This window comes from Cebus imitator, unplaced genomic scaffold (assembly GCF_001604975.1).
Source record: "Cebus imitator isolate Cc_AM_T3 unplaced genomic scaffold, Cebus_imitator-1.0 Scaffold609, whole genome shotgun sequence".
In the NCBI taxonomy this organism is placed as follows: Eukaryota; Metazoa; Chordata; class Mammalia; order Primates; family Cebidae; genus Cebus; species Cebus imitator.
In genome coordinates this window covers 472,558-489,522 of record NW_016107924.1, presented here as the reverse complement: position 1 = coordinate 489,522, position 16,965 = coordinate 472,558, and the positions used below count along the sequence as shown (strand labels likewise).

The window sequence follows — 16,965 nt, the reverse complement described above, 5'->3', positions numbered from 1 at the left end:
TTTTTTTCCAAGCCCTCAAATCCTATCTTCCTGTCCCACAATGTGAGCAGCTACACCTGATATTCCTTTTCTTTAATAATTTTCAACTTGATGAGTAACTTATAGGTGATAGTGATAATTCCTGATTCTGATAATGCCATCTGATAAAAAAGAATAGAAATGGAAAGTGGGACTGGAGAGGGAGTCAGGAGTGCGGTGGTGGCCGCCACTCCCTCTGCCACTATCCCCAGGGAAGGAAAGGCTCCACCATTTGGGAAGGTGGTTTCTGTGTGCCTGGACACCAGTTCTGAGCTTTAGTTTGAGAACTCATTCCCGAATGTGCTTTCCTCCCTCTCCCCTGCCCACCTCACCTTAAGTTTAATAAATATGGTTGTACTTTTCTTACTATAAAATAAATGTCTGTAACTGCTGTACACTGCTGTAAACTTGTTAGAGAAAAAAATAACCTGCATGTGGGCTCCTCAGTTATTGAGTTATTGTGATCCTGTCTCATTCTGGGGGGGAACATTCTCAAGAGGTGAAATACAGAAACCTGATTCCCATTTGAGGCTAAGTTTTTTCTTCACTTTTAACATGAAAGTTCCGCAAACTTGAAAGAAAAATCATCTGTGAGTTCCTTCAGGTTCTCACTCATAGTCATGATCATCCAGAGGGAATATGCACTGGTGAGTTTAAAGTAAGGGCTACGATATTTGATGGTCCCAAAGTACTACAGTTGCAAAAAGTAGTGGAAGGAAATCTTCTGCGTATTTTGAGGAAATTAGGAATGTGAATGAGTGAAAGGTACCCTGGCCTTACTGTCTTATTTTCTTAGCCTCTTTTGAGTGTTTTAACTGGTTTCCTGTCCTAGTAGGAAGTCCATCCTCCATCATCATCCTCTGCCCTCCCAGGAAGTCAATGATTGTCTTTTTGGGCTTCCCTCCAAAGGACCTTCTGCAGCGGAAGCACCACATCCAATTCCTTTCTTTTGTTGCTGCTGTGTTTAGATAATTGAAGAAATCTTTGTGCCACACAGAATTTTTTTTTTTTTAAGAAAAACCTATAGATTAAAAATTACTAATGAAACTGTGTACGTGTCTGTGCGTGCAACATAAAAATACAGTAGCACCTAAGGAGCTTGAATCTTGGTTCCTGTAAAATTGCAAATTGATGTGGTATTAATAAAAAAAACAAACAAACAATGACTGTGGCATCATTCTGCTAACTTTATTCTTTATACACAGTTTGGGTAAAGTAAGAACCAAACACTGCTTCCATTCCCCCCATCCTCACTCCACTTTGGGGGCTTTAAAAAGTGACTAATAGTTGATACTGGTAAGGATTCCCAAGACTGCAGAATTTAGTTGTAGAGCATAACTGTGCATTTGATCTCAAAGTAAGAGACCCTCTAAGAGGTGGTGACCTTAGAAGAATGAGGAGGGGTCAGGGGGTCTGTTATCCCAGTTCAGCCTCCCACCAGCCTGGGAGTTTTCCCCACCTATAACGTAAAGCAGCCTGTAAATTACATATAGCCACAATGCACTTAAATTGAGTCAATCACCATGGAAAATAGGAACTGAATACATCAGGTCTTCATTGAAAGAACTTGAGTGGTCACCTGTGATTAGCTCTTCTCCTAAACTAAGGCTGCTGTGACCCTTAAGCTGGCTTTTAAAAATGTACTCAACATACCTCTTAGAAAACTTAGGCTGAAATATTGTTTAAATGACTGATGCAAACAATTTCACAAATACACATACAAATGTTTGAATAATGTCACTAACATGGTATATAAATATGTATTCAGAGTAACATTTACATATTGGCCATAATAGCAAGCATACCATTAACAAAAAGAAAAAATCATGAAAAAACTTCACCTGTTCACGTCAGAATCTCAAGGCAAGGAGGCATACCTAGGCAAGAGGACCAAGTCACCTCCCAACCTCTAACCTGTGAGGCCGCAACCTCCATGGAAGCAGGAATCGCTCCAGCAGCCCTTCCTCATCCCTGGTGCCCAGCACTGCGGCTGCATCAAGATCAATGGAGGGCTCATCAAAACACAGCTGAGCCCCAACCAAGTTTCTGATTCAGAAATCCTGGGGTAGGGCCCAAGAATATTTCTAGCAGATTCCTAAGGTGATGCTGCTGGTCTCAGGGACACACTTGGAGAATCACTGGCGTGTGTGTTTGGAGCTGTCTCAGTAAAGATACCCACTGTCCTGAGGCCTCTCCCTGCCTATGGAGGAGGAAAACCTGTCCTAACCCCTCTGCCCTGGCTCATCTGAACTTTGCAAGTGAGCTTGAATGATTATAAATTGGTTGCCCCAATTTACCTACTGTTTTTGAGCGGGCAGAGTAAAAAAAAAAAATGGTGTAATACTCACTCTGGATCCAAAAACATGCATGAAGAAAAGTAAATGGCAGTGCGCAGCCTGGTGCCATCCATAATCTCCGTTCTGAAGTTTTTAATACTGTTTCAAAAACCCTGGAGGTTCAAACTGGGAATTCACTTTTCAGTCAACTGACAACCCATTCAGAATCTTCCTGAATCCCTGGTGGCTTCCACAACAAAGAACACAAAGCCCCCTGCCGAGGAGATCTTAGGCCCCGCAGGAGCCGCCCCGCCCGTAGAGTTCTACTGGGGAGGGGAAGGGCCAGCTGACGGCGCCTTCCAGCTGAGGCCCTGCAGGGCTCAGCGTGCTCATCCCAATGTAGTGTACAGGGCTTTGCCACCTTCCGGAGTCAGAGCTCCACTGTGGTGGCCTACAGTGCCCAAAACGTCAATCCTTCAGCAGGCGTGACAAATTTTAATCACTGACCAGAGAATTGGGAAGCAGCGTGGTATCGTGCAAAGAACACTGGGGGTCGGGAGCTAGGATTTTCATTCCAGTTCTGTCCTGCCCCTACCTGGCTGTGTCATAATCTCTGTTCCTGGGCTCCGATCTACCTATCTGTGAAAGGGAGGGCAGTGGTACTAGTGATCTCCAGGGTCCTTCCCAATTCTGACAATCTTGAATTATATAAAAATGCTATAAAATCCGTGGTATAAAATCCAACTTCCAAACAGGAAGAGTCAAGGGGACTGGGCCTGAGGCACTTGAACCTTGGGGCTCTGGCCTGCGGGTCAGGGAGGAGGGGCCTACTCTGCCCTCTGCTTTCCCACCCCAAGGCAGGGGCTGGCCCCCACTGCCAGGACCTCTTCCTCCATACCCAACCCTCAAGTCCCACCCACTGGCCTCCCCACCCCGACTTTAGGACCCAGGGAACTGTCCCTGCAGCAGCCTGGCTTTGTGAAGAGCAGACATCAGGGCCCAGATTCTCCCAGGGAGTAACATCAGCACAGCTAGTTGGGGTCCTCCCGTCCCGGCCTCTGCCCTCGCTACTCCTTCCTCCTTCAGGTCCTCCCTTCACCACCTCACAGCTTATCTCTGATACACGCATAATAAATAAGACATTTGCACATAAGGGTGACTGGGTCAGCTCTGTCCCCGCCCCTCCCCTTTTCATATAAAAGCATTAAATACAGTTTCAAAATAAAATACAAAGAGCAAAAAAGGGCCTGATCTCGGGGCCACCGGTTCTCCACAGGAGAATGAATCTACACATCCCTCTCGGACCTGCCTGGGAGATCGCGGGGCCCTTTCCCTGCCCCATAGGGCCTGGCGCTGCTGCGGGAAAATGAAGCCGAGGCCCGGCCCCAGGCCTTGCGGGCTGAGAACTGGCGCCGCATCCACCGCGTACAAAAGGGGATCGGGACGGGGCGGAAAGAGAAGGCTGACTGCCGGGACCTCCTGTGCCCCGGGCTCCCTCGGACCTGGTGGCGCCCGACTCTGAGTTTAGGGATAAACAGGGCCCTCGGGGCAAAAGGAGCAAAGGAAAAAAGTGCTAATCCCTTTACAAGATCTGCCTGGGCGGGCGCGGCAGCGACCCGGGAGGAAGGTGGGGCCGCGAGGTTTCTACTGAGCTTGCTCGGGAGGTTGGCGCAGCTGGTCCGGCCCAGGCCCCGGGCGCATCGCCCCGCCCTCGGTCCAACAGACCCTCCCAGCCTGGGAAGGCTCCCGAGGCCCGCGGCCCCGCCTCCGGCTGGAGCCCCAGTCTGCAGCCAGGGCCCCCGTGAGGCCGAGAATCCCAATTAGGGAAGGGCAGCCAGCAGCCCCCGAGCCGGGAACCGTGCCTGCCGGCGTGCAAGGCTGCAGAGAACTGGGCCCCCTGCCAGGACCAGGGCCAGAGCCGGAACATCCTTCCTGCCCTCTGCGAGGCCCTCCTCCAGCCCTAATACTGACTGATGGCGCCCCCAGTCCCGGCCTGCGGAGGATTCCCTCGCGGGGTGCGGCCGGAGCGCTCGGCGCTAACACTTGGAGGCCGCTTTGGATTCGCGGAAAACGTGGGCCCTGCACGGGGAGGGCAGGGCTCGGGGCCGAGGGGAAAGTGCGCTTCCCGCAGCGCACCGACTGGCTCGGGAACCCGAGTGGCACCGCGCGGACGCCAGCGGCCCCACTAGATGCCCCATCTCCGCCCGGCCCGGCCAGCGGGGGGCGCGGCCGCAGGGAGCGCTGGCACCCGGCGCGAGGGTCTCCCAGCAAGGGGGCCAGGAGAGCCTGGGCAGGGCGGAGCGGGGCCGACCCGACCCGGAGACCCACGAGGCCGCTACGCCCGACACACGGCGCCAGACTTGAGGTCCGCGCCGCCGTCACGCGGCGCCGGGGCGGGCGGCCCGAAGCCCTCGTGGCCGTAGCAGCGCAGCGCCGCCTCCTCGTAGGCCTCCAGGATGGTCTGGCGCTCCTCGGGCGTGAAGTCCATGGAGAAGGGGTGCACCTGCAGGATGTGGCGCTTGATGGTGCTCACCTTGAGAGTGGCCAACGCGCCCCCGCACACCATGCACACCAGGCCGCGCCGGCTGCCGTCGTAGTCCATCAGGTACTCGCCCCGCCAGCGCGGCTGGTAGTTCCGCCGCTGCTCCCGGCTGCGGGGCGGTGGCGGGGGCGGCGGTGGGGGAGGCGGCGGCGGCAAGGCGAGTTCCCCGGGCTCCTGGCCGTCCTCTTCGTCCTCCTCTTCCTCAGCGGGCCGCTCCAGCGGAGCCCCAGGGGACGGCGGGACGTCACCTAGGGAGGGACAAAGGGCTGCATTGGCGCCGGCAGGGGGCAGGGGGCAGCAGGCGGGGCCCCGCATCTCCTCCCCGGTCTCCCCCGCCCTCCGCCTCTGCCCTTCTGCCCCATCCTCCAGTCCCTTCTTCCCGAGCAGCGCCCGACCCTCGCTCCCTGCCTGCCCCGGGCCCTGCCCTGCGCTCCCTCTCCGCCTGCTCTGGCCCCACCGCTCACCCCACGCCTCCTCCTCTGGCTCCTCCTCCTCGTCCCCTCCCCCCTCCTCGGAGGATGCGGCCGTGCCGGGGGCGGCGGGGCCCGGGGGAGACTCGGGGCGGGGTAGCCCCAGGGCCAGCAGGTGGGCGGCCTTCTCGCTCCACTCCCGGGCGATGAGGGCCTGGAGGGGCCCGCCGAGGCGCGTGGAGCCCGGGTGGCGCCGGCGGATGTGGCGCTCGATGGCGCTCATCTTGAGCGAGGCCAACGAGCCCCCGCACACCCCGCACACCAGCCCGCGCCGGCCGCCGTCCAGCTCCATGAGGTACTCCAGCCGCCAGCGCTCCTGGGGGTGGCGGCGGTGGGTGCGGCCTCGCAGCAACCGGCCCGGGACCCCCGCCCTCTCGCCCTCGCCCTCCTCCAGCTCCTCCTCCTCTGCGGGCCCGGGCCTCTCAGGGACCCAGCCAGCCTCTTCCTTTACGTCTGGGGGGCTGAGATCCTGAGAGGAGGGGGCTCCAGCAGCGGAGGCCGAGTCCCGGCTCTTTCTGGTCAGGTCCTGGGGGGCGAGGTCATCGCCTGTTGGGGAAGGGGTGAGGGAGAGGGGCTCAGCCTGCTGGCTGGATTGCCCTTGCCCACGCTGAGGGGTCCATCCTGGCTCCTCACTCCGGCCCCAACTAGGGACCCCAGGCTGTGTGTGTCTGGGGGCGGGACGGGGAGTGTATGTGTGTGGAGAGCCAGCTCCTGGCCTTCTGCCCTCAGCCATCAGTCCCTGCCTCCCAGTTTTGGCCACAGACCCCACTTGAGAGCCCCAATATGAGGGGGTCTCCGCCTGGGATGGCCTCGCACCTGGTGGGGACTGGGTGAGGTCAGACAGCGCCTCGGGCTGGCCCCCCCAGGCCTGCAGCAGGGCACTGCGCTGGGGGCCGCTGAGCCCCAGGGAGCCGGGGTGCACCTCCAGCACGTGGGCACGGATGTCGTCCAGGTGCAGGCTGGGCAGTGCCCGGCCACAGGCCATGCACACCAGCCGGTTCCCCCGCGGGTCGTAGTCCATGAGACACTCGGCCCGGAACCAGTTCTGCAGGGACTCCTTCAGCCTCCTCTCCAGGCGCCGGGCCCCCAGCCCCCTGTTGCCCCCGGCCCTCCGGGAGGCTGAGAGGCGCAGACGCCGAGCCCGGGGTGCCACTGGCCCCCCTCGCCGCTGGCGCCGGCAGCCCCCACCAGCTGGGGCTTTGCCTGAAAGGGTTGGAGGGAAGGAACTGAGACGCTGGCCCCACGGGAGCACCCCCACTACCGCCAGGTCTCCCACAAGCCTCTCACTCACTTGGGTCCAGGCCTAACCTTTGCCCTTCTCTTCCTCTCCTGAAATCCTAACTCCACCTCCCCAAACCCTCCGGCGCACACGCTCCCAGCACCGCCTACACAAGTGGAATCTGGCCGGCCCGGCCTTCACATCAGCCACACCTTCCCCAGCCAGGCCTACCCGCTCCAAGCCTTTCCACTGCCTGTCACCCCACCTCTCTCCTTAATACTTGAAAATCCACATAACATCCAAGCTGTCTGGGCGGCGGAGTCCCTCTCACCCCACTGTTCTTCCCCACCTTTGTATAATAAGGGCAATACACAGACCCAGCCCAGAGAAGGAGCAGGGGCTTGCTCAAGAACACCAGCTTCTTGGCGGCAGAGCGGCTACGGCACCGGGCCCTCTGGCCTCCCAGACCCCTGCCTCTCCATAACCTGTATTTGCATTACCTGGGCCCTTGGGCGGGCAAGCTGGGACACCGGCCCCCTCCTCCTCCTCTTCTTCCTCCTCCTCCTCCTCCTCCTCAGCCCCCTGGACCCCCAGGCCCTCGGCCTCTCCGCAGGCCCCCAGCCCCAGGTGCGCATCCCAGCTGTTGCTGATGACTTCCTTCTCCCGGGGACTCCAGTGCAAGGAGTAGGGGTGCTTCTGGCGGATGTGGCGCTTGATGGTGCTGAGCTTGAGCGTGGCCAGGGAGCTGCCGCACACCATGCACACCATGCCGTGCCGGGCAGGGTTGAAGTCCATCAGGTACTCCAGCCGCCAGTGGTCGTGGTAGTAGCGCCGGTGGTCACGGCCAGGGATGCGGCTCTTGCCAGGCCTCGAGGCCCGGGCCTCACAGTGGTCTGAATACTTCCTGCCTGAAGATGCTGGTCCCCTGGCCCTGGAGGAGGGCAGGGGGGCACTCCCCCAGGACCCCAAGGCACCCCCTTCCAGCTGAAGATCTTGCCCTGAAGAAGGGGAAAGGGAGACAGTTTTTCAATCTCTGATTTCCAGGGAAAGAAGCGGGGGCTTCGCTGGTGGGCCGTCAGAAAGGGAGCTGGGGGAGGGGGTGTTCAGGGGCAGGAAAGGGAGGCAACAGCAATAAAAGGGATGTAGGGGAAGCGGGGAGCCAACAAACTGGCCCTTTACAAAGAGCAAGAACCCTTTAAGAGATCAAGAACAAAAGGACGCAGGTCACTGTGGAGCTGAGCTCTGACTTTTTAAAAAATCAGGTGAGGGCCAAGGAACCAGCCAGCTCTGTAAGGTGCCCTTTCTGGGCAAGAGCTGTAGGGAGGAAGCCAGGAGAGCAGCAGGCCAGGGCGGTTACAGCCGGAGCAGAGCAGCAGTGGGGCCAAACAAAGGGGGCATCTGTCTGCAGCCAGGGCTGCACTCAGGACCCACCCGCCCAGGGCCCCTGCCAGGAGGGCCCCACCCACAGGTCTTCTCCCTTTTTCCAGTAATGCTTCAAATACAGCCTCCTGAGAGTCCCATTTTGGGGATGGGCTAGGCATTGTCAGTTCCCCAAATCTAGGCTACCACATGGGAGGGATCCCCAAGACAAAGCTGCCAACATCTCCGGGAAAAGGAATTTCTGAGACCAAAACTTCTCCAGATTCTGGAGGAGCTGATGACCCTGAGAAGGGATAGCAGGAGGACCACCAGAGTGGCAACTGATGGCACGGCAGCAGGGAGTGGCCACCATCCACTGAAGCCCATTAAGTCTGTCTGGGGCTTTATTTGTTGCTCTGGCAGGGAGCCGACCACTGCCCAGCAGTCAGAAGGGCGGGCACTGGAGAGGCCCCACTAACCCAATGGCATGCCCTGTGCCAGACACCCACCCAGGGCAGTCCCCACCCTCCCTACAGTTCCCATCCCTCTTGATTTAGAAAATAGTCTCCTGGGCGCACAGGCAGGTTCTGGTCATTCTCCCAGTGGAGAATCATAGGCTTGGAAAAACAAAAGACAGGATCAGAAAGGGCTCCTGTCACCCCTGTGGGAGTTTTTTTGTTTTAGTTTTTATTGAAGTAGACCCGTAGAATCTACTGGCTTCGGAGTCATAGGCCTGGGTTCAAGTCCTGGCTTCACTGGTAACTTGCTCTGTGACCTTTGATAGGTCATGTCCGCCCTCTGGGCCTGAGCTTCTTTGTCTGCAAAGACACTGGCTAGCTGGCTGGTCTCTAAGCATCCTTCCAGCGCTGGATCCAGGCTAGTCTAAGGTGGATTGGCCCTTTAAGAGCCGAAAAAGGAGGAGGAGCTGAGGTTCTTTAAAAACAAAAGGGGATGGGGAGTTTCTGCGAGGGGAGAGACTGGGAGCGGAGCCCGGAGATTCAGGCAGTCTCCCGGCCTGGAGGAAACCTTCAAGGGTCTTAAGGCGTTGACTCTGCGGCCGGGAGATGAGGAAACAGTGTCCTCTGAGAGCGAACGAGGAGGACTGGCTGGTTCCGCTGCCGCTGACAAATTAGGGCAAAAAAAAATTCTGAAAAGTAGGGAAGAGAAAATGCACGGGCAGGAGGGGTGTACGCCTTTGTGGGCGAACCCATCCCTTTAAAAACGGCCCGCGGTGGGAAAAGGTGCTGTGGGCCCCCAGGGAGCAAGCGATGCACTTTCCTAGGGAGAACGTGGGAAAAAAGAAAAAGGGTGCCTGTGTCTCACAAGGCCACGATACCAGAGGAGCAGCCGATTTAAAACAGCGGAGTTCGGAGCTGAGCTCAGCTCCGCTGGGGAAAAGCCCCTGAAGGGGACCCAGGGCCTGAACGGACTTTTAAAAGACAGCTGGATAAGGGAGACCACCTGGGGAGTCTGAAAGAGAAAGGGGCGGGGGCCGCAAGTCCACCAGCCTCGCTCCGTGGTGCCTCGCCCCGTAGGGCCCCTCGGACCTGGCCCCCACGGCGGGGCGCTGCGGGCGGCCACAGGGCCCTTTAAGGGGGAGGCGAGCCGCGGGAGCCCCGCGGGCCGACCCCGGGAGCTGGGCGGGGGGGCTCCCCCGCTGGCCCTGCAGCCGCGCTCCGCGCCCACCAGGTGGCGCCCCCGGCCGCCCTGCCCGCGTCCCCCGCTTTGTTCGGCGGCGGAGAGGGGCCCCGAGCCGCAGCCCTCCCCTCCCCCACGCCGGGGCCCCCGCCCGGGCCGCCGGCCCCAGCTCTTACCGCCTTCGTCCTCCTCTGGCTCCGCGCCGCCGCTCGATCCGGCGGGCGGCAGCCGTCGGCCCCGTGCCGAGGCCACTGCTGGCCCGGGGCCGCCCCTGCCGCCGCTGCTCCGGCTCCGGTGGTCCCCGCCGGGCTCCATGCGCTGCGCTGAGGAGCGGGGCCCCGGGGCGGCGGGGCGCGGGGCCGCGGGGCCGGCGGCAGCCCGCGCGGAGCGCTCGGTGCACGGGGCCCCGGGGCGCGGGGCGCATGCACGGGGCGGCCGGCCGCACGGACGGCAGGCTGCTCGCTCGGCGGCGCGGGCTGGACCGGGGTGGGGATTCCTGCCTGGGGCCCCTGGGGCTCCTTTAAGGGCTCCTGGGTAAATTTAAAGGGGCCGCGCGCTATTTCCTCCTGGCAGCTCGCGGGGGGCTGGGGGGAAAGGCGGGAGGCCACGAGCCCAGCCGAGGCTCAGCAGCCGGCGCCCTCTCCGGACGCTAGGAGCACGGACCTCGCCGCCCCCGCGGGCCCGCACCGCCGCCTCCGGGGCTCCGGTCCCGGCTCCCGAAGGGTCACCGAGGTAGCGAGGGGCGCCCGCGTCCGCTGCGACGCGCTTCCACCCGGGCTCGGCTCGCGGCCACCGCCCCCTCGGGGCATCTCAGCGCCGGGACTGCCCGCGGGGGAGGCCGGGGTCCTTGCCCGGGGCTGCCTCCCGCCGCGCAAGCGGGTCGCGAGCTCGGTGCGGGCCCCGGAGCGGTCGCGACTGGCAGGGGCCCCAGATGGCTGCGGCCCCGCCGAGAGGGTGGAGCCGTGGGGGCGGCCGCGCCCCCTCCCGCGGGAGCCGCCCGGGAGCGCTGGGAGCTCGGGCTTCTCATGGGAGGGGCGGACAAGCGAGCTCCCCCGAGCCGGCCAGGGGTGGGGGCGGCGGCCGCAGCGACTGGGGCCGGGGAGAGGGGCGCACGGCAGACCCGCGGAGAGCCGGCGGCGCCGGGGCCCGACCCTGCGGGGCTGAGGTGGCCCCAGGATGCGAGCCGGGAGGAGAGGGCGTGCGCGGCGGTGACTCAGGATCCTGTCCCCGCAGGCCTGGGGGTGCCTGACGAGGCCCTTGACGCAGCCCCACACTCCCCGCCCGGCCCTGGGAGGCAAAGAATGCTGGCCCCGGGCGGGGTGTCGGGCACCTGGGGACGCGGGTTACCACGGCTGGGAAGCGCTGGGCGGACCCTGGCTGCGGGTCCCGGGGCGCCCCCCGGGCCCCCAGCTCTCGGGAAGCGGAGCGCAGGGACCGGGAGAGGCAGCCGGGGCGCAGCAGCCTGGGGTCCTCCTGCGAGGACAGGCGGGAGGAGCAGGTGCTCGTTTTGCCTGAGGTTGGGCGCCCACAACAAAGGCGATTCCTGGAGATCCAAATTACAGGGTGCAGGAGGCCTGCAGGGTCTTTAGTCTGGAGGCGGGTTTTGTTCCCTCCACCGGGGAGGTACCCAGCTGCCGCCGATGGCAGTTGGTCCGCTCCTCACCACCTACTGTGTGCCCGCAAGCTTTCAGACGCTGGACACACTGCAGTGAACAAGACGGGCGGGACTGATACTGCCTGTGACTCCTTCAGAGGCACCCACAGCCTCTGTAAAGGAAACCACTCCAGCCATGGGAATTAAATTACTTGGAACACAGGAAACCTGTCCTCGAAGTGTTTGTGACGAGGAACTAAGATTTCTTAAGTGCCACGGAGATGTCCCATGTCTTTCTCAGCCCCCATGATGACGTGCACGAGACTTCACCTTGGGTAAACTGAGTCTCCGTTTCTCATCTCTGCTGTCTTCGCGGCAGCCCTGCTCTGGGTGAAGACAGGGGTTGCACTTCTCACCCACTTGGAGGCAGAGGACCTGATGCTGATGGGTGCCACGCAGGGCCGAGAGATGGGGGATTCCTTCATTCATGATATCCCTCACCTGTGCCAGGCCCGGAAACGCAAAGGGAAAATGAGACAGAGACCTGGGCTTCACGCGCTTCTTAGTATGGTTTGAAAAGAAAAGAAAGGAAAAAAAGCTAAAAGAGCCTAATGTCCTATAATGAAAGAAGCCTGTTCTGGGGCCAGGGTCCTTGTGCTTTATTCTAGTTTAGTTGCTCAGTACACAGAGAACCAATGCAGAGGGCCAGCCCTTGTGTCACTCTGGCTTCTGTCCTTCCAGTGCTCGGTGTATAAAGAGGGTAATGTTATTACCAAAATAAAAGTATCAAAGCCACCCGGAGCCATTTTCAACAACCTCCCACCCACATTCTGCAGGACCTCAGGAACGGCTGCAAGCTCCGCGATTCTGAAAGTTTCTCACTCACTACTTGATCCCGCAGCAGCCCCGTGAAGCTGGAACTTTGTTGTCGGGATGAAGAAATGGAGATGCAGAGAGTCAAGAGCTTTGCACAAGGCCATTCATTTACTTATGCACTTCTTTTCTTGTTCAGAAAGCAGTCCTAAGTGCTGAGAACCGGGCTGGGGGTGCAGAGACTTAAAAATAACATAATGCAGTGGGGGAGGACTTTCCCTCCCCCACTGGGGGAAGGGAAACCAATGGCAGTCAGTCAGGGCCACATGCCAACTTTCTCAGGCCTTAGGTGCTTTTGTCTTCATGGGGTGTCTTCCTCTATTTAAAAAATTAAAATAATTTAATAGATTTTCATGGACACTATGCATTTTTTTTTAATGTAAGAAAAAAACACGCCTTCTTTGAGTCTTAATTTTTTTATCTAATTTTAAAATAAAACATTTTCATTAGCCCCTAAAAGTACCTTGCACTCTAGGCACCAGTGCCTCCGGTGCCCTGGGTCACCAGCACTGATGGCAGTAGAGGGTGATAAGAACCAAGGCAGAGGGAAGCTCAGGGAGAGTCACCCAACCTGGAAAGACTTCCTAGGGAGGGCACTGTCTAAACCAAGACTCCAAAGACCAGGAGGTATTGCCAGGAGGAGAAAGGAAATAAAGCTTTCCTGGCAGAGGCTGGGGAAACTCTGGGTGAAGGAGGATTTCAGGTGGGACAGGCAGAAGAGGAAATAGAAATTAGCAGGCACTAAAGCTTTAGGTACCACATGGAGAGTCTGAGTTCGTTCTGAAGGCACTGAGAATGCTCAGAATTGTGGATAATTATGGAGGCAGTCGGGAGAACCCTGGGGAGAGGGACAGCAACAAAGACCCAGGTCAAGGCAGCAGCCCCAAGGCCGGTGGAGAGGAGGCAAAAGATTTGAGCAGGGCCACAGCACATCATGGTGTAAACTTCACTGCACAGAGGAGGAAGGGAAGGAGAAGTCCGTAGCAACTGGAGGATGAATACCAGCAGACCCAGGAAAAAGGATACTTCTCACCAAGGGGCTATTTCTTAGCTAAGTGATATACCTAAAAGTTGCTTATGCCAGGCTGGGCGTAGTGGCTCACGCCTGTAATCCCAGCACTTTGGGAGGCTGAGGCGGGTAGATCATGAGGTCAGGAGTTCAAGAGCAGCCTAGCCAAGATGGTGAAACCCGTCTCTACTAAAAATACAAAAATTAGCTGGGCAAGGTGGCAGGCGCCTGTAATCCCAGTTGAGTCAAAGAATTGCTTGAACCCGGGAGGTGCAGAGGTTGCAGTGAGCCGAGATCGCGCCACTTGCTCTGGGCAACAGAGCAAGACTCCATCTCAAAAAAATGAAGTTGCTTATGCCTGGGGCAGGGTTTGGGGAGTGCTGAGCAGTAGTAGTGGTTCTAGATTGAGCCATATAAAGAAGATAGAATTACAGGAGGTGGTGCGTGCTTGATAGTGATGATCCAGCAAAGGCCCTGCTAACTCCCAAGTTTCTGGATTGAGAGAACGGGGATATAAAAAGAAAAATCAATTTGGAGGTGGAAAATGAAGTCACAGTCCAGGCGCAGTGGCTCACATCTGTAATCCTAGCATTTTGGGAGGCCGAGGTGGGTGGATCACCTGAGTCAGGAGTTCAAGACCAGCCTGGTAAAATCCCATCTCTAACTAAAACTACAAAAATTAGCTGAGCATGGTGGCGTGGGCCTGTAGTCCTAGCTACTCAGGAGGCTGAGGCAGGAGAATCGCTTGAACCCGGGAGGTGGAGGTTGCAGTGAGCCAAGATCAAGCCATTGCACTCCAGCCCAGGTGACAAGAGTAAAACCTCATCTCAAAAAAATAAAATAGGGTCACAACCTGGGAACTTTGGAGCCCATTTCAAACCCAGAACTCCTGATTTTTACACCTTATCTCTTCCATTCTCTACCTCAGATTCCACTTAGTCCCCTGTCTGGTGTCTCTGGCCAGCCCTAGGACTTCCTGAGGTTGTCGGTCCCAGCTTACAAGGGCCAGAGTCTCCTAGCCACTGAAGCACTAGGAGACAGCCTCCTCCTAGTGCTTCAGTGGCTCCTTAGGCAGTCCCATTAAAGGAAGGGTTGCTGACAACACAAAGGGAGGAACTGTGAATTGTGTTCCCCAAGGAAGGTTTTGTTGTTTTTCTGTCGCCCAGGCTGGAGTGCAGTGGCATGATCTTATGTCACTGCAGTCTCCACCTCCCAGGTTCAAGTGATTCTCCTGCCTCAGCCTTCTGAGCAGCTAGGATTATAGGCAAGTGCCACCACACCTGGGTAATTTTTATATTTTTAGTAGAGACAGGGTTTCAACTTATTGGCCAGGATGGTCTCGATCTCTTGACCTTATGATCTGCCGGCCGCGGACTCCCAAAGTGCTGGGATTACAGGCGTGAGCCACCATGCCCAGCCCCAAAGGAAGGTTTTTAAGGAATTAAATACATTTATCTCCCTAGACCCAAATTTGTGACAAATTCTGTATTCTACTTTTCAGGATGTCTCAGAACATCCTGAAAATGAAACACTGGTTCTAAAAGTAGCCCTTCAACATTTTCCAGAGAGCAGACCCAAACTTTTTCAAAGAACTAAGATCAGTCATATAGGCTATAATGTTAAAGGGGCTTTCTATGTAGATTGTAAATTAAATCATCCCTTGTAAAATCCCAAAAGAATTTCACACGTAAAGGTTACATCCAAGTCTAAGCCAAAACATTGAGCTTTAAATGTGTATGTGTTGGGGGGAGAAAGTATGGAATTTAATTTAATTAATTTTTTTTTTTTTTGAGATGGAGTTTCACTCTTGTTGCCTAGGCTGAAGTGTAATGGTACAATCTTAGCTCACTGCAAACTCTGCCTCCTAGGTTCAAGGGGTTCTCCTACCTCAGCCTCCTGAGTAGCTGGTATTACGGGTGCCTACTACCACACCTAGCTAATTTTTGTATATTTAATAGAGATGGGGTTTCACCATGTTGGCCAGGCTGGTCTTGAACTCCTGACCTCAAGTGATCCACCCACCTTGGCCTCCCAAAGTGCTGGGATTACAGGCGTGAGCCACTGTACCTGGCCAGGTGTGGACTTTTAATCCCAGAAACTTAAAGTTGAAAATAAGGCAGCCAATAAAGCTTTTGTTTTGAGAAAAGAGAAAACTGGCAATGTTTCCAGTGTTAACTTAGTCAAGTGTTCAGTACAGGTGACTAGGATGTGATATTCTAAGACGGCCAGTTACAGATGAGAAAGCAAGCAACTTGTGCAAATCACAGCTGGCAGCTGGTGAAGAGAAGGCTTAACCCGGAGCCTGTCTCCGATTCCCTGACATTTCAAAACAGTTTTTAAAATTATAAACAATTTCAAACATACGTTTAAAAATACATTATGCAGTATATGTACTCATACCTCTCTGCATTAACAAATCTAAACATTTTGACGTATTTGCTGCATAACACTTCTTAAGAAATAAAATATCACAGAGATAAAAGCTCTCCTCCACATGCCATCATGGTCCGGTCTCCTCTCTCCTTCCCCAAGTTAAACCTTCCTGAAACTGCTGCTTATCATTGTCATCCAGGTTCTGACTCTTTCACTGCCCACATATCCAGAAGCAATATAAGTCAGGACAGTTACAGTGGCTCACACCTGTAATCCCAGCACTTTGGGAGGCCAAGGAGGGTAGATCACAAGGTCAGGAGTTCAAGACCAGCCTGGCCAAGATGGTGAAAATCCGCCTCTACTAAAAATATGAAAAATTAGCCAGGTGTAGTGGCATGCGCCTATAACCCCAGCTACTCAGAGGCTGAGAGGGAGAATTGCTTAAATTCTGGAGGCAGAGGTTGCAGTGAGCCAAGATGGCACCACTGCACTCCAGCCTGGGTGACAGAGCGAGACTCTGTCTCAAAAAAATAAAAATAAATAAATAAATAAATAAATAAATATAAATCAGTGACTCATGTTTTTAAGTAAATGGTATCACTCCATGCTTATAAATCCGGAACTCTCCTCACTTCCCCCACACCACACAGTCTGTTCTTAAGCAAGTTCATTCATTCATTCATTCTTTTCTCCAGCCCTTGCTTACTGAACACCTATTGTAGATATTGCCACCAAGGTCGACTCACAGGTAAAAACTAGTTCTCCCACTCTGATTTCGGATTCCTCCTTCCTCTGGAAGAACTTCTCTGTCCAATGAAGCATTCTTTCTTTTTTTAAATTTTTTTTCTTGTTTTCTTTCTTTTGAGACAGGGTCTTCCTCTGTCACCCAGGCTGCAGTGCAGTGGCACAATCGTGGCTCATTATAGCCTCAACCTCCTGGACTAAAGTGGTCCTCATCCCTCAGCCTCCTTTGTGGCTGGGGAATACAGGCACACACCACCATGCCCAGCTGATGTTTGTCTTTTTGTAGACAGGAGGTTTTACCATGTTGTCCATGCTGGTCTCAAACTTGTAAGCTCAGGTGATCCTCACACCTTGACCACCCAAAGTTCTGGGATTACAAGCATGAGCCACTGTGCCTGGCTTCTTTCTTTTTTAAATTGTGGTAAGAACACTTAACGTGAGATCTGTCCTCTAAACAAGCTTTTACATGTACAGTGCACTGTTGTTGACCATAGGCACAGTGTTCTACGGCAGATCTCTAGAGCCTATTCATCTTGTTTAACTAAAACTTCATACTCGTTGGCTGGGCACAGTCGCTCATGCACATAATCCCAGCGCTTTGGGAGGCCGAGGTGGATGGATTACCTGAGGTCAGGAGTTTGATACCAGCCTGTCCAACGTGGTGAAACCCCATCTTTACTAAAAATACAAAAATTAGCTGGGTGTAGTGGCACATGCCTGTAATACCAGCTACTCAGGAGGCTGAGGCAGGAGAATGGCTTGAACCTGGGAGGCAGAGGTTGCAGTGAGGCAAGATCGCACCATTGGACTCCAGCCTGGGTGATGGAGCAAGACTCTGTCTAAAAAAAAA

General features: G+C 56.1%; 1 protein-coding gene across 1 annotated transcript; it reads right to left on the bottom strand.

The window, feature by feature from the left end:
• On the bottom strand, positions 1-9,965 carry CUNH11orf95 (chromosome unknown C11orf95 homolog). Its single transcript, XM_017516885.2, has 5 exons — positions 9,699-9,965; positions 7,026-7,523; positions 6,123-6,509; positions 5,301-5,852; positions 1-5,084 (listed from the first exon to the last, which is right to left on the bottom strand). The coding sequence occupies exons 1-5, from the start codon at positions 9,835-9,837 to the stop codon at positions 4,630-4,632; spliced, it is 2,031 nt and encodes a 676-aa protein (XP_017372374.1). The 5' UTR covers positions 9,838-9,965; the 3' UTR covers positions 1-4,629.
• Between the last annotated feature and the right edge of the window lie 7,000 nt (positions 9,966-16,965).

Bases quoted from the DNA above. Each gene is read 5' to 3' on its own strand.
- CUNH11orf95 (XM_017516885.2), bottom strand. From the start codon at position 9,837: ATGGAGCCCGGCGGGGACCACCGGAGCCGGAGCAGCGGCGGCAGGGGC. The intron at 5,853-6,122 runs GTGCGAGGCCAT...CTTCCCCAACAG, and splicing joins CCTCACCCAGTCCCCACCAG to GCGATGACCTCGCCCCCCAG. The intron at 5,085-5,300 runs GTGAGCGGTGGG...GTCCCTCCCTAG, and splicing joins GCCAGAGGAGGAGGCGTGGG to GTGACGTCCCGCCGTCCCCT.